The sequence below is a fragment of the Anolis carolinensis genome, chromosome 1 (assembly GCF_035594765.1).
Source record: "Anolis carolinensis isolate JA03-04 chromosome 1, rAnoCar3.1.pri, whole genome shotgun sequence".
In the NCBI taxonomy this organism is placed as follows: Eukaryota; Metazoa; Chordata; class Lepidosauria; order Squamata; family Dactyloidae; genus Anolis; species Anolis carolinensis.
In genome coordinates this window covers 62,742,306-62,770,004 of record NC_085841.1, presented here as the reverse complement: position 1 = coordinate 62,770,004, position 27,699 = coordinate 62,742,306, and the positions used below count along the sequence as shown (strand labels likewise).

General features: G+C 38.8%; 1 protein-coding gene across 2 annotated transcripts; it reads right to left on the bottom strand.

Annotated features, from left to right (window-relative positions):
- Window positions 1-14: 14 nt before the first annotated feature.
- egln1 (egl-9 family hypoxia inducible factor 1) lies at window positions 15-26,250 on the bottom strand. 2 transcript variants are annotated; one of them, XM_062975600.1, is made up of 6 exons: window positions 24,911-26,250; window positions 7,805-7,924; window positions 6,672-6,808; window positions 4,706-4,773; window positions 2,743-2,818; window positions 15-2,587 (listed from the first exon to the last, which is right to left on the bottom strand). In XM_062975600.1, exons 1-5 carry the CDS (start codon window positions 25,808-25,810, stop codon window positions 2,745-2,747), a joined length of 1,299 nt encoding a protein of 432 aa, XP_062831670.1. In that variant the 5' UTR covers window positions 25,811-26,250; the 3' UTR covers window positions 15-2,587; window positions 2,743-2,744. The 2 variants fall into 2 exon arrangements, with proteins under 2 accessions (XP_062831670.1, XP_003215910.2); XM_003215862.4 differs by lacking the exon at window positions 2,743-2,818 and having other exon boundaries at window positions 24,911-26,246.
- Window positions 26,251-27,699: the final 1,449 nt, after the last annotated feature.

Sequence of the window (27,699 nt, the reverse complement as noted above, 5' to 3'; positions counted from 1 at the left end):
AAATAACCACCACATTGTTTCAAGAACCTTTATACATCTTTTAATTAGATTAGCTTTACAAGCAACTTGAGAGCTCTTTCAGTAATGAACACTGTTTTTCAAAAGTTACATGACTTCATAGGAAATCTGCAAATGAATCCTGAATTTCTTTGCCTGCTAGATAAAAGTCTTGTGTTTTACAGCTGGCTAATGTCATGAAATAAAGATATTATGAAGCTTTATCTTTAACCAGGACTAAACACACATACAGGCCATAAGACAGTTTAAAAACAGTCTGCAACTGGTAGGTTAATGCTTGGTGATGCCCAAGACTGGAGACTAAACTGACATGAATGGTTTTCTAAACAGTTGTTATAAGACCCAGTTCGGCAATCTTTTGTAAATAACAAACTGAGAGATTTAACCATGTTTAAATCTCCCCAGCAAGCACAAATGTAAGACATCAATACTTTGAACAGAGGGACAAACAAAAATGTAAAGGCGTATGTTGTGCATTTCTAACATATTAAACAAAATACAAAAGCAGTTAAGAGTCAGAAATGGTGTTCTTTAGGCCTAAAACAGTGCATTGCACTGCAGACCAGACAGAAAAGAAGATTTACACTCCTTGGTCAGGCTTGTAGAGGCACTTACAATAGAGATGTTTTCTTCTGATTTACCAGGATGAAGAGAAAAACTGTTAAAAAGTTTTGACAGCTTGTTTTTATAGGGGAGAGGGAAGGGACAAAAAACCCCAGAACTCTTGTCACAAGTTCCCCAATTATGCTATCACAATACTGAATTTCCCTCTTCGTCAGTTGTCATTAAATACACTCCTTTTTCATGTTTTACATGAATAGTAAGGGTTTTTTTTAATAAAAATTACTGAACTTTCCATAGAAAAGGTCTCTAATAAGAATACACACTATACAGATGCTAAAATGGTCCAAGTCGTACATACAGAAATATTTCTGTACACTCACATTGTTCTGATTTAGTTGAGGGAATCAAGGGGCAGATGATGAAATATTGTGTAGGGAGGCTCATGTTTCTAAGGCTTGTAGAATAAAAACTTTCCTTCAGGGGTTATTCTTGAGCACATAGCCATCCCTTCCCAAACAAACATTTCAAAAAATCTTGTTGAGGGAACATTATTGCTTCACCATCTTAAAGCAAATAATTATTTTCCTGTGTCAAAAACATCTCCATATTGATCAGAAGCAAACGTTAAAACTTTCTCAGCAGTATGACAACCTTTACATTATTAAGGCCGTAGTGATGCACTTCAGTATTAATGCACTGAATACAGCCTTGACACTATGTAAGATCAAGTGACTCAACTGTAAATGAGAAGGAATACTACTGCTTTGAGAGAAACGTCATCTCTGATTTTAAATTGCATTGCCCTACAGTGGCAGGTAATAAGCTTTTTTTTTTTTTTTTTGAAGAGTCAAAACAGAGGTCTCCCATCAAGGTAGTAGAAAGGGTATTTATTGGTACATCTAAAAGCCTAGAAAAGCCCTTGTATTTGTTAGAGGGGTTTGATGGTACTTATGGGCATAGTCCACTTGATAATCCATCTGCACAAGCCCTATTAAAAGCAGAAGCTGCAAAAAAGCACAGCTGTGTTTTTGAATGACTTTTTACTTCTATCAAGTGGCTTTCATAGATGAAGTTCCCAATGGATTGTGCCCACAGTTTCCAACACCAAGGACAGTACAGATAGCGTCAAGTTCACTTAGTGCAAGCCAGTCACTTAGAAAACCCAAATGAGACAGTATACAGAATGTTTGCTTTCTGCATTCAACATATAAAACCACAAATTTAACAAAGTAATTGACAGCAAGATAGGCATCTGTTTCAGTTTTTTAAAAGTTTCAAAGAACACAATACAGCAGCAATCTTTTAAAAAAATGTTCAAATTAGTGTAAGATATGAAAATAAAAACAGTTGGGTTCAGATGGTAATTAAAGTGCTCCTTTTGGGATTTTAAGTGAAAAGACAAAGTGATCATCAGTTACTGGCAACTCTTATTTAAATTAGGTTTTACATGGTAAGATAACAGTGTGAACAGCAAATTTACAAAAATAGATAAATGGTATTCTGAAGAATAATATTTGTTTTGCTTAATTTTGATCAGTTGAACTTGGTTTATACAAAAAAAAATTCAAATGTTACCACTTTTCTTAAAAAAAAAAAAAAAGAGGGAGATGAACATCATTGAGCCGGATGACTGAATGGCAAAATATCAACATAGAAAACTATGTAGGGCACTTCATGTGTAAGCTGTTTCTTCTCAATGCTTATCTTCAAATAAGCAGTCACAGGACTGGAGTCACAATCATGTAGTACAACGCTTCAGCAGTTACAAAATCCATTTGATGCAACACTGAAACTTATTATTTATTGATTGGTTTATTCCAAGTGTTGATTTGGCGTTGATTTTCCTTTATCTTAATATTCACATTCAAAAGTTACAGACAGCGCCAAGGACTGTTTGGGGGCAGGAGGAGAAGAGCCAAGGAATTGCTAGATCGAAGGCTTTATAAAAGGTCTTTCCCATTTGAATCAGAAGGTTTGTTGAGTTCAACCCTCACACCCTTTTCACCTGGAAAAAAGGGGAAATTATTAGAGATTATCATACTAATGTATGTTCTAGAAACGTCTAAATCAGATGCAACATATACTTTTAAAAGAATGAGTTCACTTTCAATTTAAATTAAACACACAGATATTCTAGGAATAAACAAAACACCTCAATACCTTCAAGAATGTAAAGCCATTTTAGATGCCCAAGGATGAAATGTGGTATCTTCTAAAACAGTCAGTACCACCTTAACTGTTGCAACAGAAAACATACATTAAATAAGGAATGACAATGGGCTGCATCCAGCAAATGCCTCTTATGGATAGAAGGGCCGCTACTACCAATGGGAAACTTTAATGCACCTGAGTTTTTTCTGTTGGCTGAATGGGAAGAATGTTACCTTGGCCAATTTCCTCGCATCTCTATAATGTGCAATTCCCTAAGATTGGTTAACTCTGATTTTTATTTTTACAAACTAGATAATTGCCTAAACAATGCCGTAATTTTTCAAAAGCCTTACCATATATATCTGTGAATGTTTTAAACATTGACAAAAAATCAACCTCCAAAACCTGAATGACCTTATGTATGGATAAATGTAAATACTCTTTGGCACTTCCCCACTGTGGTGGAGAGAGGAAGAAGGGTATTTTTAATATAAACTCGATTTATTCATAAAAAGGTCCTAATTTTGGCCCCAAAACTTACCACTGAGTCATACATGGGTACATATGGCATTTGGTATCATCATAATCCAACTGAAAAATCACAACATATTTGATAAGGTTTTCAGTTCTCCAGAATGCTTTATCAACCAAGAAACCATCCCCAACCCTTTTCTTCTTTTGAAAACCCCTTTGGAGAGTCCCAGGTGCCTGAAATGATTTCAGTTCATGAAACAGCCTAATCTGAACAACTAAAGGCTCCTTCCACTTTTCATATAAAAATTGAAACTGGATAAGTCTCCTTATCTTAAACCTCAATCCCTAATGCCACATCTTGTTTGAGTAACAGTTCTGGCGAACGTGAAAGTTTGCGTAATACTTAGTTAGCTTTTAGCTGACTTATTACTCTCATTTTCTTTCTTTTGGCTAACATGGTTACCTTTATTTTTAATCTGAATGGGAAAAAGTGAATGCCATAATTAAGAGAGCATTATAATAAGTGGGCAAGTATAGGGTTTCTGCTGCTGCCATTGCTGCATTTCTACACACCACAAAAACAGTATTTATAATTTTTTATACGAAAAAGAAAGGAGGCACTCTGCCCTGCCAGACTGTGGGGCTCCATGGAACAGGAGGACACTATGCCACTTTCCCCTATTACAGGAAACTGTTGGGAGCTGGCACTGCAATTTAGCACATGGCAAACAAGGAAGTAGTGTACCTCTTGGGAGCAGCTATCAAATTATGGTACAACCTCCAGAGCATTTGGATTCGGAGACTGTCCACAAAGGACATACAAGGTGTGAGTTTTGGTGACTAATTCTGTCATTGTGTATATAGTGGGCTCGTGCTGTTCATATGGGTCTTGTCCACATCTATACTGCTGCCGTAACAGGGACATGAGCACCCTTGGTTTATGGTATCTGTGGTGGGTTCTGAAATCAATCTTCCACAAATATTGAGGGCTCACTGTATAATGATGTGGAGGGTACAGTGAAACCCTGTCAGATGTAGTGTGTCTCACCATCCATAGAATCTGTCTATCCTTGCACTGGTCCATTTGTTAATGTCTCTCGTATACTCTTTTTCTTGGGTGACATGATCAAATTTTTAATGACAAATAAATTAGCACATTTCATCAGATGTTTTGAGTAATCAATTTGTGCTAAATCGGAAATATACAGTCAAATTAATCAGAATTTTCAACGTAATCTACAGTGATCTGATTGCACTAAATTTTAGTAATAAGGGATGTTAGAAAGATGCTGAGCCATTGGGATGAGATAAAATGACATTAAAGCAATCTATATTTCACTTCTAAACACAGAAGTTCAGTTATTAATTGTTGTCGTAATGACCATGGTACTCAGCAGATACTGCTGTATGTTATATTCTGAAGAATTCATGGTTAAGAAATAGTGAGTCTTTTAATAAGGAAGATCATCAAAAATGTGAACACAGAAAAGCGAATTACCTGTTAAGTATTTTACTTTAGCGCGGGCTCGTTCATCTGCATCAAAATACCACACTGTTATTGCGTACCTTTAAAAGAATGAATGAAACAAAGCAGTAGCATGTTTTTAAATATATTTCAATATTCTTTGAAATATCTTTCTAGTGACATTTGACAAAGAATTGTGACTAACCCCTGGTGCTGCCTCCTCTCAATATGGTGCTAATGGACATCATGGCTTCAGTAGAGACTTTCCACAGCCCTTCAAAGACCACATTTTTTTCTTTTTGGAAAACAATATTTCTAGCTGGACAGGCTGATAGCTCATATCTCAACAGTGTGAAGTATGATCAGAAAAAAACATTTCAAATGAGAAAGAACTTTTTACAATTTTCCCCTGTAAGTAATATGTAGAATGAGTCATTTTGGCTCATAATATATCAGGAATCCACCACCTTTTTAGGCCCATGGACAGATTTTAAAAGGTTCAAAAGTCTTAAGGGGAAAATTACAAAATGGCTGTCATAGGACAATGTAGGTAAGTTAGATCTCAAATTAAAAAGGGACATTTATTGATATGCATGATTTTGATGAGACCCCCCCCCCCAAAGCCACTATTAAAACACTACTGAAAATTTTGTTGACTATATTAAAAAATCACAGATCTGGTACTGGCCAGAACTGCCGTGAAATAAAGCATATTTACGTGGAATGCTTTAAAAAGCAACATCATAGAAAATGTATGAACCCTTATGTTCCACCTATACATTGATAGTGGTTCAGGAGATTTGGACTTCAACTCCCAGAAATCCCAGCTAGCTTACTAGCTATTAGAATTTGTGTGAGTTGAAATCCAAAACACCTGGAGGGCTGAAATTCGCCCATGCCTGATCTAGAACTATCTGTGCTTCAATTGCATGGGGATGTGCCCCTGTGTCGCTGCAAAGCCTGGATTTTTTTTATCTCTTTGTGGGACATATATGATATATGATTTGATGGTAGTGGTGGTGCATGCATGTGTGGGGTGTGCATGTTCTCATATGCATGTGTGTGTGTGCATGATTTCATGTAAAATATTTGCAAATTTAAGATGGGTTGTTTTATCGGCTTCAACATGAACATGCAGATTCCCACAGGAGTAGCACTTTATCTGTTGAATGAGGAAAAAATGGACTCAATAAAATGGGAAATGAAATTTTCTCTTATGGTTTTACTGACTAGGAAACACTTAAAGATCATTATAGACAAGGCTGACCAGAGCCTTAGCAAAATAAAATGAATAAGGAGGGTCCAACTGGAAGGGTACACTGAGGAAATGTCATTTTCCACTTACTAGTAAGATTTTAAATGTTATCAGCAAAGCAAATGACACTACTGTTCATCAGCAAATGGGCACCAGTTTCTCAGAAAACAGAACATGTCTAATAATAAAAAATATATAAAGTGGCTAAGTCCCAAATTTGAGTAGACCAATTAATCAATGAGTTATCTATCCATTAATGTAATTATTTCCCCCCTTTTCTTAAACATTACAAAATCAAAGCAAAAAATGCATGTCAACATTTCCATATTCAGAAACTGGCTTCCATGATTAATCCCTTCACCTTCGCTGACTTTAAAAATTCAATTTAAACATTTTTCTCATGAAACACTTAAATGTATTGGGGTTCAATATGCCCTGAAGAAGAAAAAAAAGCTTGCAACTACATAGAAATCTACTTTTTTTTACTCATTTCAATACATTCTTGAATCATGACTTCTGCTAGATCATAACTTATGCTAATGCAGCATGATGCTAATTATTCCAAGTTTAAACTCCTGTTCCCAAGTCTAGAGAAGCATAAGTTATACTTCCTGAAAAAGCAAGACAATCACCAAGACTTACAGAGAGGAATCAATTTTTGAAAGAAAAAACAAAACATTATTGGCAGGATTTCAATTCCCACCCAAATATACAAGTTAGTATGCAAACATTCATTCATCTTACCTTGTAGCAAATGCAGGCTGCACTTCATGAGGGTTGCGGCGGTCAGACCAGAAAAACAGCAGTCTATCAAATTTAGGTTCAATGTCAGCAAACTGGGCTTTGCCTTCTGGGAATATTCGAAGAATACCTCCACTTGTCTTTAAAAACAAGAACAGTGCTTCACATTCACAACTGCTATCAACAATTTCAAGGAATTATCAGAATTACAAACAACTACAAATATCTAGCTATGGAATATTAAGAGAGAAAACTTATCGGGAGAAAAACTCTTGATTGAAGGAAGCAGCAGTTCCTTGGCCACAATACAGGCAAATGGTAGTGGTAACCCACTCTGAAATGTATTGTGAGCAGTTAAGTATCCATTTCTGAGGGCCTCCATTCTATATGTAAAACCCTTTCCAAGATTGAAAGCTCTTTCTTCTAACCACCATGAATGCAATAATCCTTTACACATCTAAATGGATGCAATGCCAATTCAGTGGGTTTCAAGAGATTCAGAAAGAAAACTGGCAAAAGTGGGACACTACCTATAGCAGGGAAATAATAGCAGTGTGTTCAAAAACACCATGCTATTGGATAGGAGAAGAGTCTAAGAAGGACGATGCTAGAAATGATACTGACCTTGGATCAGGACTCCCCTGCCAATGAATTTAGATTTTTGGCATTCATTCATGGTTCTGAGTAGCCAAAAATAAAAATTCATTGGCAGGGGAGTGCAGATCCAAGGCTCTAGCCAGCATCTCAGATTGGACAAGAGGGACTGAACAAAATTGCAACCTTGATGAAGGAGAAGAGATCCTTTGGACTTATAAAATATACAAGTTTAGGAGCAATTTCTCTAAGTTGGGAAGGTTTACAGCAGTGAAGTACCTAAAAGGTCAGTGCTGGAGAAAAGAGTAAATTACCTCTCCCAGTTGAGCAAGTATTTTTGTATTGTATCTAAATGAGATGCTGTCGACCCTAAAAGTTGGCTGCAAGCCTTTGATAAAGTTTACCATGTGCTCTCAAGAGTCGCTTCAGGGGGTATGGAGAAGCTGTATTGTTCTAAGTGACTATGCATAGATTTATTGAAATGATTAAAAAAATTATTGGCTGATCAAGCATGCAAAAACCTCTTTGAAACAGGAAATTACCTTGGCATCCCAATCCTTATTAAGGTAATATATACATGTGACACATCTTCCATCTCCATTTGGGTTATCAACATGACGCACATATCCTGTCCCATTGCCTGGATAACAAGCCACCATTGCCTGCAATCAAAAGATCAACACATGAATAGAAAATAACTTTTCCCTCCACTTCTGAAAGTTTTAAAAATCCCAAAGCAAGAAAAGTCAATAGAAATAAATTTCAGTTTTGGAGGACTACTCAGATATCTGGAGGAAGTGCTGACAAGACATGGGGGGGATCAAGAGAACAAGAGACTCCTTTCAGTTCCACTTATGTAAGTACTTCACTAAACAAACTATTGGATCTTGGGTGGAAAAGATCAATGAGAAAACAGTAACAACAACACCAAAATTACATTTAAAGTCATGAACCTTCAAATGTGTATGGGGTCTGTTGTACAAATGAAACACATTTTATTTTCCTGATTATTTTTCAGTAAGATATTAGACATGAGACTAAAAACACATTAACTTAAAAAAATGAAGAAACAGGAGAAAACCCTCACCCATACCTCTATTTCCCAGGGGGGGGAATGGAAAAATTGGTGAAATAGATTGCAGAAGTTTCTTATAATAATCAATAAACACCACAATAGCTGGTCTAGTATCCCTTCTTTCTTTTTATAGCAATAAATGCCTTATGGTACCTTCACACTATGGAGAAGAAATAATTTGCACAAATTTGTTAATGCCAGTGGTTTCATCTATTTTATTTCTTTAGTGTTTTATCCACTCCTAACAAACCAACAAAAGTAAAAAGAATCCTGACAATTCAGGACATTCAATCAATGCCAATATCACTCCTTTTTTTGGAAAATGTATTCCACCACCATCCCGGGGGGGAGGGGGGGATTAAAATTGATCCCTTCCACATTGTGGGAAATTTGACATCTCTACACTGAATATATATTACTTTAATTTTTTCTATCCTTAATACTTTTCACTTTAAAGATTTTTTAAAACCCCTCAAAGGGTCATACATAATCATTTGCAATAACTGAATGAACAAATGACATTTCAAAGATTGAATTTTCATACTCTAAACTGTTTTTAGGAAAAAATAGAGAACTTCAAATGGTCATTTTAGTCAACTATACAGCAAGAAACATCACTGACACTGCAAAAAGCTATAAAGGAACCATTATAAGTATGTCAGTGAATGAATACAAGTATTCTTACAAACAATAAGATTCCTTTCATCCTTTCTTTTAGCTACTGTCATAAAAACATGATAGAAAGAACACCATGAGAAGTTCCACATGTTGCATTCTATTTAACAAGCTGTTCTGCACTTCTCAGAGGGATTTTTAAAAAGTTTTTAAAATTGATATTAAGTAGTAATTTGGAAAATATGAATGTGAGGGAAAAGACTCCGAAAGTGTAATCTCTTGTAACATGCTATGTAGGCCAAACAAATGTTTCTGGGAGCTTGTTATTTAAAATATTACCATTCATTGTGGCATTATGAATGGTAAAATATACAAAATATCAAATACTATTTTTGCCCTGTATATAATTTAAATAAAACAGTATGAGCAAAGTGAATAAAACAACAAACAGAATAAGAACAATCTAGCCTTATGTTACTACAGCTAAAAAATATAAGACGGCAACAGACAACAAACTCAAGATGTAAGGAAATATTCACATTAATCTAGCAAGATGTCATAATGACTCAGCATAAAACAGTCACATAAATAACATTATGTAACAAAATCTTATTTCTAGTTTGAAAGTGTTGTTTCCTGTTCAATTGTGGGCACTTACTTTGAAAGCAGTTGTTATACTCCAGAAACTTCATTTTTGTGGCTGCCACAAACTATGTTGAATTGATTGAGACTCTATGACAGTAGTTCTCAATCTGTGGGTCCCCAGATGTTTTGGCCTTCAACTACCAGAAATCCTAACAGCTGGTGAAGTGACTGAAATGTGCTACAGGATGACCCGCAAAAACAAAGTTTTTTGCAGTTTAATAAATGTTTTCTGTGTCTTTATGGTAGAATAAATTAGGAAATGACATTTATAAAGTATCAGTTCTTACATATACAGTACAGCAGGCATGGGCAAACTTTAGCCCTGCAGGTGTTTTGGACTTCAGCTTCCACAATTCCTAACAGCCGATAAGCTGTTAGGAATTGTGGGAGTTGAAGTTCAAAACATCTGGAGGACCAAAATTTGCCTATGCCTGCTATACACTTTGAAGTACTCACTGACCACAGGACAAATCAAAAACACAAATTGACAGAACATCACTAGTAGTCACTTACTGTTCCCAGTTGAGAACAAGTACAGGTTGCTTATGCAAAACAGCTGGGACTAGAAGTGTTTTGGATTTTAGATTTATTTTGGGTTTTTGGAATATCTCTGTGTGTGTATGTCTGTGTGCATGCACACAGACACAAAATAGGATATTGTGCATATGTTTTATATACACCTTATAAAAATAGCCTAAAGTTAATTTTATAAAATACTTTTAGTAATTTTGTGCATGAAACAAAGTTTGTGTATAGTGAACTGTCAGAAAGCATAGGTGTTAGTAACTGAACCACCCATGTGGAGGTAATTTCTGGTAAGGGATATTCAACTTATCCAAATACCAAATGCAAAAAAATTAAACATTCCTCATCACACAGTAAGTGATTTACAGGCTGAGGTTCTTAAACAGGAAATTACAAAGGAATACTATAAAAAATAACTGCAAAATTGAATAATGTTCCAATTCATTAACAGAGGTATGAACAAAGATTATGGCTTCATTGCATACTGCATATATTAATGCATATATTAATGCAAGAGTCCTCATATATATAACAAAACACGTATAAACTTATCAGTGATAGTTTTCAATGCATCTTTCTGGATACTATTACAGTATATCACTCCCAGTTATATAAATATGTTTTATACCAGAGGCCTTAATACCTCTCGGTACTGCATCTGAAGAAGTGGGTTTATATGAATAAAAGCTCTTGCAAAAATAAAAACCAGTTAATCTGAAAAGTCCTCCTTCCTTTTTAAAAAGGTTTCAAGAGACCAATACGCTATTTATTTGAAAACTACCATCTTAAAAGGTAAAACTGCTGCCTTAGATTCTTTTTCTTAGGAAAAAGCCACATTGACATCTTATCACTTAATTATTAAAACATATCTATAAAGCCAAACTTCCGTACAGAGAATACCCCTTTCACCAAGGGTAAATGCTCCCACTTGGCACTTTTTACTACAACGTATGTTATATGCTTTGACTTATGCTTCGACTTATGGTGACCTTAATAATTTCATAGGCAAGTTGGTTGGGACATTTCCTTCCTCTGAAATATAGCCTACAGCATCTGGGGGTATCAACTGGCCATCTTCAATCCAAGTACTAATTAAAGCTGACACTGCTTAGCTTTCAAAATCAGACAGGTTCTGGTATCTTTAGGCCCATTTTACTACAACTTGCACTGTCACCGTAGCTGTCCGCTGGTCCCCTGTACGCAGAAGCCTGCTGTTCATATGTCCTATGCTGCCTGGACAAAGGGAGGGAAGAACCTTTCTCTGCCTGCTTACTTGCTTGCTGCCTTCCTCCCCAAACACAATGCAAAATGCAGTGAACAAGTACTTTTTCACACACAAAAAACTTTGGGCATACATCTTTATATTTTAATGAATATGCTATTCTGGATTTTATGAGTTATCTATGCTGGGCTCCCCAGATGTGGCAGTCTACATATTGAAACAATGAATAATTCTACTGCTTGTTGGATTGTACTCGAACATGCTAGTAAACTGAAAATCAATTCCTATATCATCAGTAGATTAATATTCAGTGGCTGGAGATCCAACTGCTCCCTGGACATTTAAAGTCATACATACACACTTTATAAACACAGATATTTTGTCTGGAACACTGGAACACATAGAGCATGCCTCTGAAATGTTTTAGCCATTACGATTAGTTAATGAACAAGAGGGAACCGCAGTCTCTATGGAGTCCTTTCTTTGGTTCTAATGACTGAGAATATGAAAATAATTACATTTTTTATTAAAAATTAGCATGCAGCAAAGACAGAAGGGTTTTAGAGGCAGGGAAAAGGGGGAAGTCTTCAAATGTTATGTTTAAAGATTTATATGACCCGTTGTGTGTGTGTGTGTGTGTACACACCCTTCAAGTCGTCTGTCAACTTATCGGGATCCTGTAAATTTCAGTGTTTTCTTAGGCAAGAAATACTCAAGGATGAGCCCTGCTTGGCTTCCAAGGTGAAACAGGATTAGTGCCTTTAAGATATTTGGGCAGCTAAATAAACAGCTTTTACTTATTCATTTTAATGAAAGTTTAACTGAATAATTGAATTTAATTTTAATATTTATATTTAGTACATTTTTAACTGTATTGTTTTTAAGGTTGTGAGCTGCTCTGGGTCTCCGTTCTGAGAGAAAAGCAGATATAAATAAATAAATGAATATAATACTGTAATAATAAAAGTAGCAGCAGCAGGCTCATTGCAGACAGAACTACATCCAGGGATAGCTATATTGGGCGTGAAGAAGCATATAGCAATTTTTTTTTAAAAAAAAAGATGCCTCTATTAGCTTAACTAAAAGGTACAAAATATGTTACATAGGATTTTGCCGCTCCCAGATATCTTCATCAGACATGGGTGTTAAAAGTCATTTCAGGGTTAGAAATGTGATCAAGGAGGGTCACAGAACATCATTTTTCTTGAGATGGACCATGAGCAATTTGGGACAACAAAGCAAGGCAGTTTTGTGATATGTTTTCCCTTTTAAAACTAATATTTAGTTATATTAATTTGACAATAGTAACAGAATAATATAGTTTTATATTCTCTCTATATACATTTACTGTACTTACTAATCATGTCCCTGAAGAATTTTAGCGAAAACGAGCCCAAGAGGCAATGAGAAGAGAAGGAGACGATTTATCAACACATGATTGGTTGATAAAGACTTAAAATAGTGTATAACTACTAAAATAATGTATAAGTATTGAAATATAGTATCCCTACTTCATAGATTTTCACTTATTGCGGGTGGTCCTGGAACATAACCCCTGCAATATGTGAGGGAACACTGTATATCCCATTTTCTCTGGTTATTCCCCCCTCCCTGCTTCCCAATTCATAAACGAGGGTTGTTTCCATGACTGGGACATGGGTGGGGGAAATAACAGGAAAATGGGGAAATGGTTTTACTCCTTAACACACACACACACACACACACACACACACACACACACACACACACATATATATATATATACACACACACACACACACACACACACACACACCATAAAATGGACTATCCTTCTCTCTCTAATCCTTCTCCCTGGTGGCCTCTGCCCGGATAATGGAACAGTACCGATTTCTGTAATCCATTATATCTGTCAAGTTTTGGAAAAGCAACCAAGCAAAGGTTGAAAAATACACTTATTCAAAAAATATTGTTTAAAACATTTATTTCAGCATTTAAAATAGATCCATTTATCACATTATTGTGAATTATAATAGTAGGAATTATTCACAGTAAGTGCTGGGCCAATATGTTCTTTCCATCCATTCAGATTGGAAGAGAAAAATTAAAAGCTATTACTTCCACCTGGAGGTAGTATCATTATCAAAGTGCCTTTACATTATGCTAATTCCTTGAATAATGACATTAATACTATAAATACAAAAGTCTTCCACTTCCTTCATAATTCACAACTAATACCACATCCCTTTTATGTCAAAATAAACAGGTTTCTGTCCCTGTGTAGAGAAAAGCTACAAAGCCTCTTTTCCTGTCAAAAACTGACCAAGCAAAGTACTCGCTGAAAGAAGACTACGAAATCAAATTAGCAGAGCCAAAATAAATGTTTATTTATTGTATTTATATTGTGTCGTACCTAGTTCCACATATATTTATAATACATATTATAAATACATAATATATATTATAAATGTATAATATATATTATTATATATAAAACTAAGGAAAGTTTCTGATTCAAAAGTATGCCCCAGAGTACCAAGGCCTTTCCTCCCTTCACTCTAAGGGAATAACATCTTAGTACCTGAACTGGGGGAAAAGATTCAGAAATTCCTGTGTTTTTTTAGCACAGAACAATGTTATGATAATTATTTCCAGTAACAGAAATTTAAAAACTCGATGTGATCACTTTATAAATTAAAATGTGGTTTTCAAATATTTCCATCAATTTTAATGAAAAATGTACTGAAATGTGTACAATGTGACAAAGAGAAAAGGAGAAAAAAACAAATCAAGAAACAAAACTTAAATTATTTTGTCTGTGTTTCTAGGCCATCTCTAACAACACTATTCATCCTGGTTCATAGGAGAATCATAAAGGCAGATGACACTATTTTATTTATACTATTTAAAATCTATCATTCTAATGTGACAATTTTAATTACATTTTATCACCATTTGTCTGAGAAGGGCCTCTCTCCGACTCTATATGGCTTACACTTATACATTACAGTCAGCATTAGCAATTCTTTTTCTATACTTAGGTAACTTTCTTTTGTCTAATGACTTTGTCTGCGATGTATTACACTGGCCCAGGGGTTCTCAAAGTGTGTACCATGGAGCCCTTGGGGCTCTATGGAGCATATTGAGGGGCTCCACGGTTCCCTCTTCCTCCCCAAGTTTTCCTTCCTCTTTCCTGCTCATCCCCCTCACCCCCTCCCAAAAGCCTTTTTTCCTTGCCTTCCTCACCCCCAAAAGCCCTTTTCCCTCACCTTCCTTGCTTCCAAAACCCTATTTCCCTCCCACCGCTCAAGGGCTGCTTTTATTGTGCTTTTCCTGTATGGCAGAAGGGAGTTGAACTGGATGGACCCTGGGATTTCTGTTATTATTATTACGAAGGCTGAGTAGCCATCTGTTGAGGTGCTTTGATTATGCTTTTCCTGCATGATAAAATACAATATATACACATTTTTGGGGCTCCACAAGAAACTTTTGCTTCAAAGAGGGTTCCGCAGGTGAAAAAGTTTGAGAACCCCTGTACTGGCAACATACATGAGACTGTTTCTGGGTATATTTGACCTACTGATTGCAAAAATGGCACCTGTTTTCCCATATCAGTTCTATGTTTTGAGATATAGAACATATGACATGTATCTTCACTCTGTTTACCCATAGAAATGAAAGAAGACATTAAAAATTAAAAGTACACCACATAAATATCTACTTAATTGATACCAAAAGCACATATTTGATACAAACATTCCAGTCATTCAACATACAAGAAGCTCCTTTTGTAAAACTTTCGAGAATGGGATCTACTAGGATAGTCCCATATAAGATTCAAACAATAGTCTGCCATCATGTGTGCATCCCATCTTTCTTGGTACCTGGTTCCCATTGTTTTTATGTCTTGGTGAAATCTTTCACCTTGTCCTTCACTTAAGTCACCACAGTTCTCTAGAAAGTGATCTAAGTGTTTGTGCAGATAATGGACTTTACTCATGTTACGGAAATGAAAGAGCATATCCTCTACTAATTGTGTGTAATTGTCTGCCTTCTTGTTGGCAAGAAGGTTTTTCACAACAAGAACAAATAAAGACCAGGCACACGATTTGATTTCATTCACTGATACTATGAAATGTAGGTCATTTATAAGTTGTTTGAGCTGTGGACAATTCTTGTCTTCAGTTTTTTCATGGTACGTCCAGGTAACATATGCACTATGTCATTTAAGCTTAAAGATTTATGTCAGTATGTATTAAAGGAAAGTAAATAAACAGTTGTGAAACAAAGGTAATTATTCACAAAAGTGGTAATTTACATACATACATTTCCCATTTAAATAAGAATGCTTGTTATGAAATTCCAATTCTGCAGATGAGATATTTTAAGAAACAAGCTAAAATTGTATAAATCCAACCACATCTAAACTTGAGCCGATGCAATCTATCCAATACAATTTTCTGAAAAAATGCCCCAAATAAACCCAGGAAAGAGTCCAAAAACCAAGTAACCAAGAAAATAATGGGATGTGTTATCCCCAAAAATAAAAATAGCCTTTACCTTTGAAAAAAATCTTACCAGAGTATACTGTGTATTTTCCCGTCTGTTTCCTACTCTGCTATAGATAGTATTAGATACCAATATTCCTACAGTAAGAACCACTCGAATTTTCTTTTCCTGGACCCTTGATAACCGGTGACTAAATATGCTAATCTAGCAACTAGTCACTTTATGTACTTCATTTTTCTTTGTTCTCTTTTTTTCTGTTTCTCAATTTATCTCACAATAATGTACTTTGCTCACTGTCATACTGTGATTATAATGTGGACATTTGAATGAGAACCAGAACATAGGTAAAAATCTATGCATCTTACCAAAACATCCTTGTGGCTTCTATTAATATGCAGGGCAGGCCTTTCATTTTCTAATAGGACAGACCACTTTTCTAACAGTTTAAAAACCAAACAAGTAGTAATTAATCTCTCCTAGAAATATTAGTATTGGAAGATAGAGAACATAATGTTCTAAATTCTATCCAGCAGAGGGAAAAGAAGAACACTTCCCTTCTCTTTATTTACTCCTTCAAGAAGTATCATGCATAGCCACCAGAAATCCAATATGCAGAAGCTGTTTTCCAGAAGTACAACATATTTTCAATGCACTGCAATTCCATAAAATGAAAAACAATACAATTATAACAAAAAGCCAAAAACACCAACATAGTCTCTTTCCAGCCATGAGTTGCAAATGCTGTAAAGATTGAAGTAGGGGATGTCTAATAGGCAGCAAAACTGAGACCTTACAAAGCTGCACCTGCTCCCATCTCCCCCAAAACAATATTCCCTCCAAACACATCTAAGGAAAATGATGGCAATTTCCCCATCTTCTGTGTTTGAAAAAACGGCACATTCTAGGCCTAAGTTAGTACTGGGGGTGGGGGTGAAGATGCTCCTAGTAAGGCAAAGAGTTTTTAAGAGCATGCTGAAAATTGTTTTGAGAGATGTCGTGAAATGCCTTCTTCACCCCATACAATGGATTTGGGAGCCTCCCAGGAGATTTTCAGGGTAAAAAAAAACCTGGTGGCACAGTGTGTTACAGTGCTGAGCTGCTAAACTTGCAGATCGAAAAGTTGAAGGTTCAAATCCGGGAGCGGGGTGAGCACCCGCTGTTAGTTCCAGCTTCTGCCAACCTAGCAGTTTGAAAACATGCAAATGTGAGTAAATCAATAGGTACCGCTCTGGCGGGAAGGCAACAGTGCTCCATGCAGTTATGCCGGCCACATGACCTTGGAGGTGTCTACGGACAATGCCGGCTCTTCGCCTTAGAAATGGAGATGAGCACCAACCCCAAAAGTCGGACACGACTGGAATTAACATCAGGGGAAACCTTTACCTTTACCTATGGTCCAAAAGCCACACTTTACCCGCCTCTACAGTAGACCTATTGAATGGGGGTTGACCCCACTAGCAAGTCAAACCAAATGGCACTATTGCTTGTCAAGCATTTTCAGCACTATTTTATTCCAATCTTTAAAGAGCTCTTTCTAATTAAAAATAATACATTTAATTCACTCTTGTTTGCATCAGATTTTTTTAAAAAAATAAATGTATTCCTTTTGTTCATTACTACTGATGTTGTATTTCTGAGAATAACTGGAATTCTGGAAATGACATTAACATACTATTTACTCCAGATTAAATTTTGCTACTACTGTATTACTTACCCCATTTTGCAAACTTTTTCGAACATCCGTATAAAAATAGAGATACTATACATCTGCTGCTCTTGTGTGCCTTTGAGTTATTTCTAACTTCTGATGACTCTAAGGTGAACATATCATAAGGTTTTATTTCCAAAATTTGTTCAGAGGGGATTGGCCTTTAAATCCCTCTCTGACTGATTGTGTGAGATTTACCATGTAAGATTTAAGATTCTCCGTATTACTTCTATCAGTATTTCAATTAAAGAAATTGTGTACAGTATTTATTTTGAAAGGAATCAAGTACCCACAAGTGTTGTTTTGGTTTTTTTGGCAGGATTTTCATCAATCAACAATCTTTGAATAAACAACACCTAACTGACATGCCTATTTTCATCTTACTTGGATCACAAGCATGTTTTAATGTTTTAACAATACTTCATAGCCACAAGTCATCTTTATGACCCCGTCCTTTATTCACTGATGTATGAATATCTAGATTCTGTCCTTTATTCATTGATGTATGTTAGCTGGGTTAGATCTCAAGTATACATTTGAAAAATATGCATCACTGAGAAATGGCAAGAAACATTCATACCTAACAGAAAGTCAAACTTCCCAAGTATAATCTCAACAATGGTTAAATACCATCATATTCAAACAACACATACGTATATGACTGATCTCTAAAGTTAAGAAAGGTGAACCAAGTTTTAGGAGTTTAAATAAGAACAAAATGTATTTTAGCTGACACAAATATCATTGAGAGCATGCAGTGATCATTTTCTTTACACTATGTTTACTTCCCAGTCCATTTGCTTTGAATTTCAGATTTTTGAAAATTAAAGGTAAGTATAAGGGAACAAGAAATACTAAGGCTTTCTTACAGTTTCCTCTGTCAACCAACATATTTAATTCTTAACACAGCAACATTCCTTAGGTTCCATTTCTGGCTGTTATCAAAGAGAGGCTATTCCACAAAGGCAAACTACAGTTTAAGAAAGTCCCTTTTAACAAAAAAGAGAGGCCAATAAGGAATAATCTATTGTACATATATTAAAAACCACCTTTTACTCATACCTAGACCCACAGGCAATGACCCCAAAAATTGTGGGTTGGCTTACCGCAGATCGATGCAGGAATAGGAACCCAATGCAATGGCAGTGATAACAGACAGGGATATGAAGTTCCTGTTCCATACCTTTCCCTTGCCCAAACTGGAGAAAGTAAAGCAGGTCCGCCTCCTTCCCCAACATCTTTTTTTCAGCCTGGGAGGAGTTCAGGTGAGCCATTTTGGGCACCTGAGGGAGAGTGGAGCAGTGGCGACCATTTTTAGTTAGGGCTTTCTGCATAAGCTCTACAGAGAGACCAGAACTGTTATTTTTAACTGGAGGCCTACTGCAAGACCAAAATGGTTCCCTATGTCACTGATGAATTGAGGATGAAGGGAGGGCTGCCATTTCCCACCCCACCAGGCTTCTAGTTTGGCCAAGGGAGTGGCAATGGTGCAGGAGCTTCTTGCCTCTTCTCATAACCTTTCCTAATAGAATCAAATTGATTTCCTTGATGCTCTCACTCCTTTTTATTAATTCAGGTTATATTCTTATTCTTTTCCTACATTAATATTCCTTTGTATCTCTGTGCCCATGTGAGCTGCCCGAGTCCTTTTGGGGAGATGGAGGTGGGATACAAAAATAAAGTTATTATTATCATTATCATTATTATCATTATTTGTCAACATTTTAAGATCAGCAATATAATTTCACATCACTATAACTGTTCAAATAGAAGGATCCTCTCCTTTTCTTTAACTCTTCCTATGTATATTCCCTCTATGCATTTTAAAAAGGAGAAAAGATCCGTTTGTTACATGCCCCTATATTCAATCCTTGATTTACTCACAGAACAAAGCAAACTATATATTTTTGGCTTCAAAACTTGCCCTTGGCTTAGACATGATGTTGACATATGCATTAGTATATACAATACTTTCAGTCAAGTTGATAAGGAATACCCTCACACTAACATTTAGACAAATGATAAATATAATCTAAATATGAAAGTATTGTGCATGGGAGATTACTAGTTACACTGAAAAGACAACCTTCAGTGGAGTATGAGAACTGAGCAAAACAGAAAAACATGATACTAAAAACACACACACACATGCACACACCAGGTAAGCCAAATCGATTTTGTGAAGGAAAAAGAGAAGGGGCAATCTGACCATTAGAAGCCAAACTTCTAAGCTGACTACAAGGACAGAAGCAACACAAAAGATTGAAAACAATCACTAAGGTTCTGGGGAACTCTACAAGTTTAATATTAAATCTGTTTGTCTTAAAGTTGGCACACAACTTTTTTGCTTTCTTAAATAAACACACCCTCCACTTTGACAATACAAAAAGACAAACAAGAGCAATAGGGTCTGAGTTTTAGAAAAAAACCTAAAACATGAGTATGTGCACTACACAGAGGTACCTAAGGAAAAGTAGAGAAAAAGCCAAACAGAAGTGTTTTGAGCCATCAGGAAGGAAAAAACTACAAGTAGGAACAGTATCAGTCTAAACAAACAGCAGTTATAGTACAGGCACCATTTTAAAAATCAGCATAAAGAACAGACTAGGACTGTAGAGATACTTCAAAGTAGTGGTGGGAAAACTTTGTTCTGCTGAGAGCCATGTAACTGTGCTAATCTGTTAAGAAACCAATATACCAGCAGCAGGTAGGACTGAAGCCAGTGGTAGATGGAAGAGATAAATGTAGTCAAGTCCACTCCCTTACTCTCTGTGACAACTCTTTCCTGTCTCTGTTCCTCCAGCTACCCTCTTTATCTGCATCTACTGGGAATGAGGGTGCACTTACACTGTAAAATTAATGCAAACTCGCACCATTTTAATTTCCATGGCTTAATGGTATGGAATCATGGGAGCTGTAGTTTGAAACACCAGACCTGTTTGGCAGAGACGGCTAAAGATCTTGTAAAACTAGTACTCCTATTAGCATTGAGCCAAGGCAGCTAAAATGGTGTTAAACAGCATTAATTCTAAAGTGTACATGTGCCAAGACATACCATTCTGCCAGAAAATCCTGAAGCCATCTTTCCAGAGAATTTCTGAAATTAGTTGAAGTTGTTGAATGTGCTGGTGTAAAGTAATGACCTGGACAAAATTAATACATGCACAAAAACATTGAGGTGCTGAAAACTATTATGATGCTGCAACTCTTAGTGACCAGAAAGGTGACAGCATGAAAGGCAATTATATTATCATAAGGAAGCAAATGTTGAAGTTCACCCAAAAATGATAACTGGCTCATTGAGAAGACATGGGATTACAAGGGGACATTCTAAAATACATTTTAGAGCCATGTTTTTATGAGACCAAATGAAGTATCATGCTATACAAGCTTTTCAGTTTTCCAGAAATCTACAGAGACAAGATCTTAAACAAAACTGAAGTCAGGAATAAAAAGAACTCGCTGATACTGAAGTCATCCCCTTAAAATGAGAATGTGGGAGGAGGGAGTAGTAATTAAAATTAGATTCTTCGGCGTACCCTGCTCATTTCAGATCATACTTACGACTGTCTTTAGATTGCATGCATAACTGAGGTGATGCATGTAATGACTGATTCATCATTTTTTGAAGGTATAAAATCCAACTGCTACCTGGAATTGTCTTCTAGACAGGGTTTACTCTGTTAGTTTTGATTAGCTAACCCACTCACCAAATGATCGTTTTATTCATGAAATAGAAATCTGTATGGATGCTAAATTCTACCTGTCAGAAATTCAATACAGAAATCTAATAAGCAGTGAGTCCAGTTAAGGAAAATCACACATGATCCGTAACAGGTAGGAAACAGAAAGAAACTACACAGTTTTTATATAACGAAAGCTAGAAATTTCAAGTGGTGCACTAGACTTTTAAAAAGTAAATATAAGCTAAATTACCTATAAACAGTAGTTCTCAATACATGCCATGCTCAGCTTCTAAACACTGAATGCTCTTTCACACACCAAATAGAGAACAGATTTTTATAACCCTAATAATACATAAATTGAATGAAAGTCTTGATATATCAGTTCTCAGGACAACATACTCACTGCTATATGCATTGATAACCTCAAGGCATTCAATGATTTATATAATTCAGAAAAAAATACTAGGCCAGCTGGGTTAGCATTACCAGAATCCTTCTTCAATGTTGCTACATGTAACCACCATTCAACTTGTAACCTGTAAGACCTTTCGGACATTAAGTTATCCAGAGAGGAAGCAGGGTTCCTAAAAACAGCTACTGTCGTCTAAGATTCATTTCGGTTCATGGGTAGTTTTATGATATAATGATGTGGAGAATATTGCTAAGATTCAGTGGAACATTGAAAAAAATGGTTTTAAGGGGTTTAAACTCTCACTCTAGGATACAAGACAGAACTGTGACACATGATTAAATAAAGACATTTACTGATTCATAACATCACCAAAAAAAAAACCCAAACAAAACCCTATGCTAATTTATTTGTAAAGGTTTTACAGTCACTTCTTTGCTCACTGTGAATATATATATATATAACATGAGGGTTAGTGGGAGGCCTGGTTCCATTCCTGTCCCCAAGGCACATCCAAATTCTTCCACCAAGAATTTCAAAATCCAGAAGCTGCCAGTACCATAAGCCTGATAAGAGACTTTAGGAAGACAAAGAACACACATGGAACAGTAGCTAGAATTGATGTTCTATGTATTTTTATTCTAACTTTCAGCATATTAAACTATCTAATAAAACAAGAGTTTAAGATTTAGCTGTATACCAGTTTTTGGTATACTATTTTTAAGAACAGTTGTATAAAATATTCTAAAACAGTAACAAACATGCCCACCCATTTCAAGAGGTGTCCAACAGAACATGAATAAAAAAATGTATTCATAAGTACTATAATACTCAATTCTCTCCCTGGTTCCAAGATCTGTAGAAGAGTGGGACAGGAACAGCTTTACTTCTGAAGTTACAACAGTCCCTCAAGTTCAGTTGTTTATCCTGCTGTCTGATGGTCAATATCTTCTGTCAACAATGTCATAGTACATTAAAAAACAAAACAGACCTTGAGAAGACACTGAAGTTCTCATGAAACAAACACCAGTGGTCATATTAACATATAAAGCATGAAAAAACAGGCCCCGAGAAGGTACTGTGCACTGATGTTCTCATGAACCAATCACTGGGGTAGTGTTACATTAATATATAGAATTGTTATACTCCTGGCATCAAATGCTTCTGATCTGATGGTTAGCACAGCTCCTATAGGCGTGAATTTTATATTACAGACACACACACAGAGCACAAAACAGTATACACAGAGGAACAGGCACTATGCCCTCCAAGAACATTTTTGAGCTTCAAATGTTTACATGAAGCAAACCACCAGAAACCCCACAATCCTAATTCATTTGTGTGATACATTCAGCACCTTTAAACGAATAGGTGTGGCATAACATATTTTCTATGGCATATGTCCCTTGATTATTGGACTCTGATGTTTTTAGGTACTCAAGAAATCTTTCAGTATTAAAAAAAAACAGGGAATGACATCAAAACAACTGTAGGTAGCACAATTGTCAGTTTTAGACAGGATTCATAAACTTTACCCCCCCCCCCAAAGATTTTGAGAATAACTGTAAGTCATAGCTGAGAATGAGACTGACAAGCAAAAGGCTGCTCATCATGAAGAATAACCCCACTTTACTGCTTCTGTGACCACACCCACTATTACTTTTTTTATTTGATTACAAAGCGGAATGTTAATTTCCTAAAGCTTCCTTCCAATCACTGCAATCACTGCCTCTGTAGGTCAACCATTACATTAAACAGCTGCAGGGGGGAAATCAATGAAGAGAGATCATTGATGTCTACAAGCATATGTGCACCCTGCTGCCCTTGCAGACCTTTAAACAACAATGTGCTTGTTGTTTAAAGACCTCATAACCTCAGAGGATGCCTGTCATAGATGTGGGTGAAACGTCCAAGAGAATGCTTCTGGAACATGGACATGCAGCCCAGAACACTCACAGCAACCCAGCAATGCATTTGTTAGATCCCTTTCGGAGGACCTCACTGCTTATTTATTGGGAAGCAAGGTTTAATCTATTCAAGCATGTATCACGTTCCCATTAAAGAATTTGAGAATTGTTCCCCATTTTCCAGGAAGGACAGGAGTCAATATAATGTGGCAAGTTGGTCATAGTGGTCTGGGGGTCTCCTCTCACATGCCAGCATGTAAAAGTCTAATTTCTGACCTGACTTGTAGTTTAAAACAACCTAAGAGTGGTAGGTTGGGAAAGCTACCTAGATAGGGGCAGTTTCTCCCTGTGGGCCACTTTAGTATGTTGGCAACATGTCAGATTTCTGAGGTGTGGGAGAAAGAGTGCAAACCACATGTGTGGGAGTGGTTAGGAAGCTGTTTTGATGATTTTTGGTCAAGAAATGGCCTGGCAATTCCAGGTGGCCATCTGATTTGTTTGTGAGCTGTGGGATTTTGGGGGAGTTCTGCTAATTGTTGTGTGTCTTTAAGTTGTTTCCAAATTATGGAGACCCAAAGGCAGTGGTTCTCAACATGTGGGTCCCCAAGCGTTTTGGCCTACAACTCCCTAAAATTCCACCCAGTTTACTAGCTGTTAGGATTTCTGGGAGTTGAAGGCCAAAACATCTGGGGACCCACAGGTTGAGAACCATTGCCCTAAGGCAATTCTATCACAGGGCTTCTTCAGGCTGAGTGACTTGCCTCAAGTTCACCTGTGGGTTTCCATGGCCAAGTGGGGAATTGAACCCTGGTCTCCAGAGTCAGCTTTCACCACTTGTTCCTCCTAAATATGGGGAAATAGTTTTCACCCTTGGCTTCAGAATGTTACCTCTCACTAGGCATCTTTTGTGAATGTTTCTCTAAAAAGCAATACCTGGAAGTAAATGGGTTTAGAGAAGGCATGGGCAAACTTCGGCCTCCAGGTGTTTTGGACTTCAACTCCAATAATTCCTAACACCTGGAGGGCCGAAGTTTGCCAATGCCTAGTTTAGAGGGAGTGGAATGATGGGAGGAGGAGTGATTATAACCAGAGGTCAGTAAAGCCCAAGAACATCCCTGATGGCCCTGCATGTAAGCTGCCCTTAGGGCAAACTTTGGCCTTCCCTCCAGGTAGTTTGGACTTCAACTCCCACCATTCCTAACAGCCTCAGGCCCCTTGCTTTTCCCCTTCAGTCGCTTAAGTGGCTGAGCGGGGAAAGGAAAGGGCCTCAGGCTGTAAGGAATAGTGGGAGTTAAAGTCCAAAACACCTGGAGGACCCAAGTTTGCCCATGCCTGCCTTTGGGGATATGGAGAGGGAGGGCCACTCACTTTCGTCCTGCCGTTGATCTTGTAGTTGCCCAGCTTGCCATTGCAGTGGCGGATGAGATCGTCCATGCTGTTCATGAGCTTCCCGATGGCCTTGCAGCCGGGCTCCTTGCCTTCCACCCAGGTGATCTTGTCTCCGCGGATGTCCCGGGAGGAGTCGCTCTTCTGGCTGACCAGCTGCCCGTCGGTGAAGCGTCCCGTGTGGTGCAAGGCGCGCACCTCCTGCTCGATGCGCCCGCCCAGCTCCGGTCCCAGGAACTCATCCACCACGCAGATGCCGTGCTTGTTCATGCAGGGCACGATGTACTCCAGCGCCAGCCGCTGAGGCACCTGCGACTTCATCTGCCCGTTGCGCCGGAGCGACGCCTCGCCGGTCAAGTTGGACTTGTCCCGGTAGATGAGGCCTCCCGCCTCCCGGGTTGGCGGGGCCGCCGCAGCCGCTTCCTCCTTATCCTTGTCGTCGTCCTCCTCCTCCTGGGCCTCCGGCGCCGCTTTGGCAACGTGGTTATTGGTCGCCACCGGGGGAAGAGGAGGGGGAGTGGGAGGAGGAAGGGGCTTGGCTCCCTTCTTGCCCGCCGCTGCTCCCGCTCCTTCCTTTTCCCCGGCGGCGTGGGGGCGGCTGTGGCTGTTGTGCCCGTGCTGCGGGTCCCCTCCCCGGCAGATGAGCTTGTGCTTCTTCCAGTCCTGGCGCTGGTGCTCCTTGCTGCAGTAGAAGGAGCTGCGGCACCGCCCGCACCGCAGCAGGTTCTCCATCTTCCCGCACAGCTCGCAGTACTGCCGGTCCCGCTCGCTGCTGGCGCTGCAGCTGTTGGGCCCGCCGCCGTTGTTGCCGTTGCTGCTTTCCCCGCATCCGCCTTGGCCGGCCCCGCCGTTGCTGCCACTCCCACCGCTGTCATTGGCCATGCTGCCGCGCGCGTCCCACGCCTCAGCTTCCTCCGCGGCGGCCTCCTCCTCTTCAGGAAGGCCAAGCGCCCAGCTGCGGGCTCACTTCATCATGGCCGTCGTGCTCTGCCGCCGCTCTCTTCCCACCCCTTCGTCAGCGAGGCCTCCTCGCCCGCCGGTCCGCCCGCCCGCCCTCAGTAGTTCTGCCGCCGCCTCCGCCACCGCTTCATGGCCGGCTGAGGGGAAGGGAGCGCCTCATCTCCCGCCGAGGCCTCCCTCCCTTGCTTCTCCTCCCCTCAAGCCGGAGCGAGCGAGAGAGAACCCGCGTCTTCGTCGACGTCCTCCGCCTCCTCCGTGGCCGGCGCGAGACCCCGTCCCTCCTCTCTCGCGCCGAGGGGGGCGGAGCTTGCGCCGCCACTCTCCAACTCCGCGCTGCACGTACGCCACTTCCAGTCAGCACGCCCTCTCTCCCAGATTCCCTCCCTCCCACGCGAGGGGAGGGGCTTGGGGCGGATGTGCGCATGCGTGTCCCGCACCTCCGCGAAGGCGAGGTCTCCCTGCGCTTCAAGGTGGGCGGGGTTGGGATCGGAATGGCCGTTGCTCAGCGCACGCGGTGTCTGTAGGAGGGGGAGGGGGAAAGCCCTCCCTCCCTCCCTCCCGCGTGCGCCTGCAGGAGGGGGACACCGCTTTGTCTCCTCAGAGCGCGAGCGGCGCCTTCAGAGGGGCAGCCAAGATCCCCGAGGCAGCAGCACCACGCACGTGGCCAGGGCCTAAGCCCATTGTTTTCAAGCCGCTTGGGACTTTTTACATAGGGATTACCTGGGAAGGAATCCCACTGGAGCATTGCAGTCCACCAGAATACTTGGAGAGTTACCCTGGACCGTGCTCTGACCTACGAGAAGCCCTGCTTGACTATTATATATTATATTTTACATGTAATATTACTAATAATATTACAATATATTGATATAGTACAATATAGTAATTTATTGCCGGTACTGTACTATGCTAATAATATAATATTGTATGTAAATTTAATTTGTAAGCTGCTCTGAGTCCCCTTCAAGGTGAGAAAGGTGCAATATAAATGTAGCAAATAAATATCAAGCAAAAAGTGGGCGTTAGAAATAATATCATAGGAAAGCTGACTGGCAAAGTGAAGACATCTGCCCTTGTGCTTTGCTACTCTGCTGCTGAATACGCATGCCCAGTGTGGAATACATCAAACAATGGATGTGGCTCTTAATGAGACATGCCACATTATCACAGGATGTCTACAGCTCACAGCAGTGGAGATAATATACTGCTAAGCCCAGTGGTTCTCAACTATTTCTTGATTTAAAGCGTTGGCGTAGATGTCACTGCCTTGGTCCTTTCATTGTTGGCTGCTACTTCCCAGTGGATGTCAGGTGGTGCAATACTGGCTAAGCCAGTGGTTCTCAGCCTGTGAGTCCCCCCAGATGTTTTAGCCTTCAACTCCCAGAAATCCTAACAGCTGGTAAACTGGCTGGGATTTCTGGGAGTTGTAGGCCAAAACACCTGGAGATCCCCAGGTAGAGAACCACTGGTTTAGCCAGCATTGCACCACCTGACATCCACCGGGAAGTAGCAGCCAACAATGAAAGGACCAAGGCAGTGACATCTCTGGCACATCCCCTGTTTGGATATCAGCCAGCATGCCAATGCCTTAAATCAAGAAATTGGGCCACAAAGTGGAGTCCACAACATGCGAGTGTGGAGAAGAGCAAACCACAGACCACCTATTACAATGCAGCTTGAGTCCTGCCACATGCACTATGGAGAACCTTATAGCAACACTAGAGGCACCCCAAGTGGCCAGCTACTGGTCAAAAGACTTATAGTATTATAATGCCAAGTATTTAACTTTGTGTTTTTAAATACATTACAAC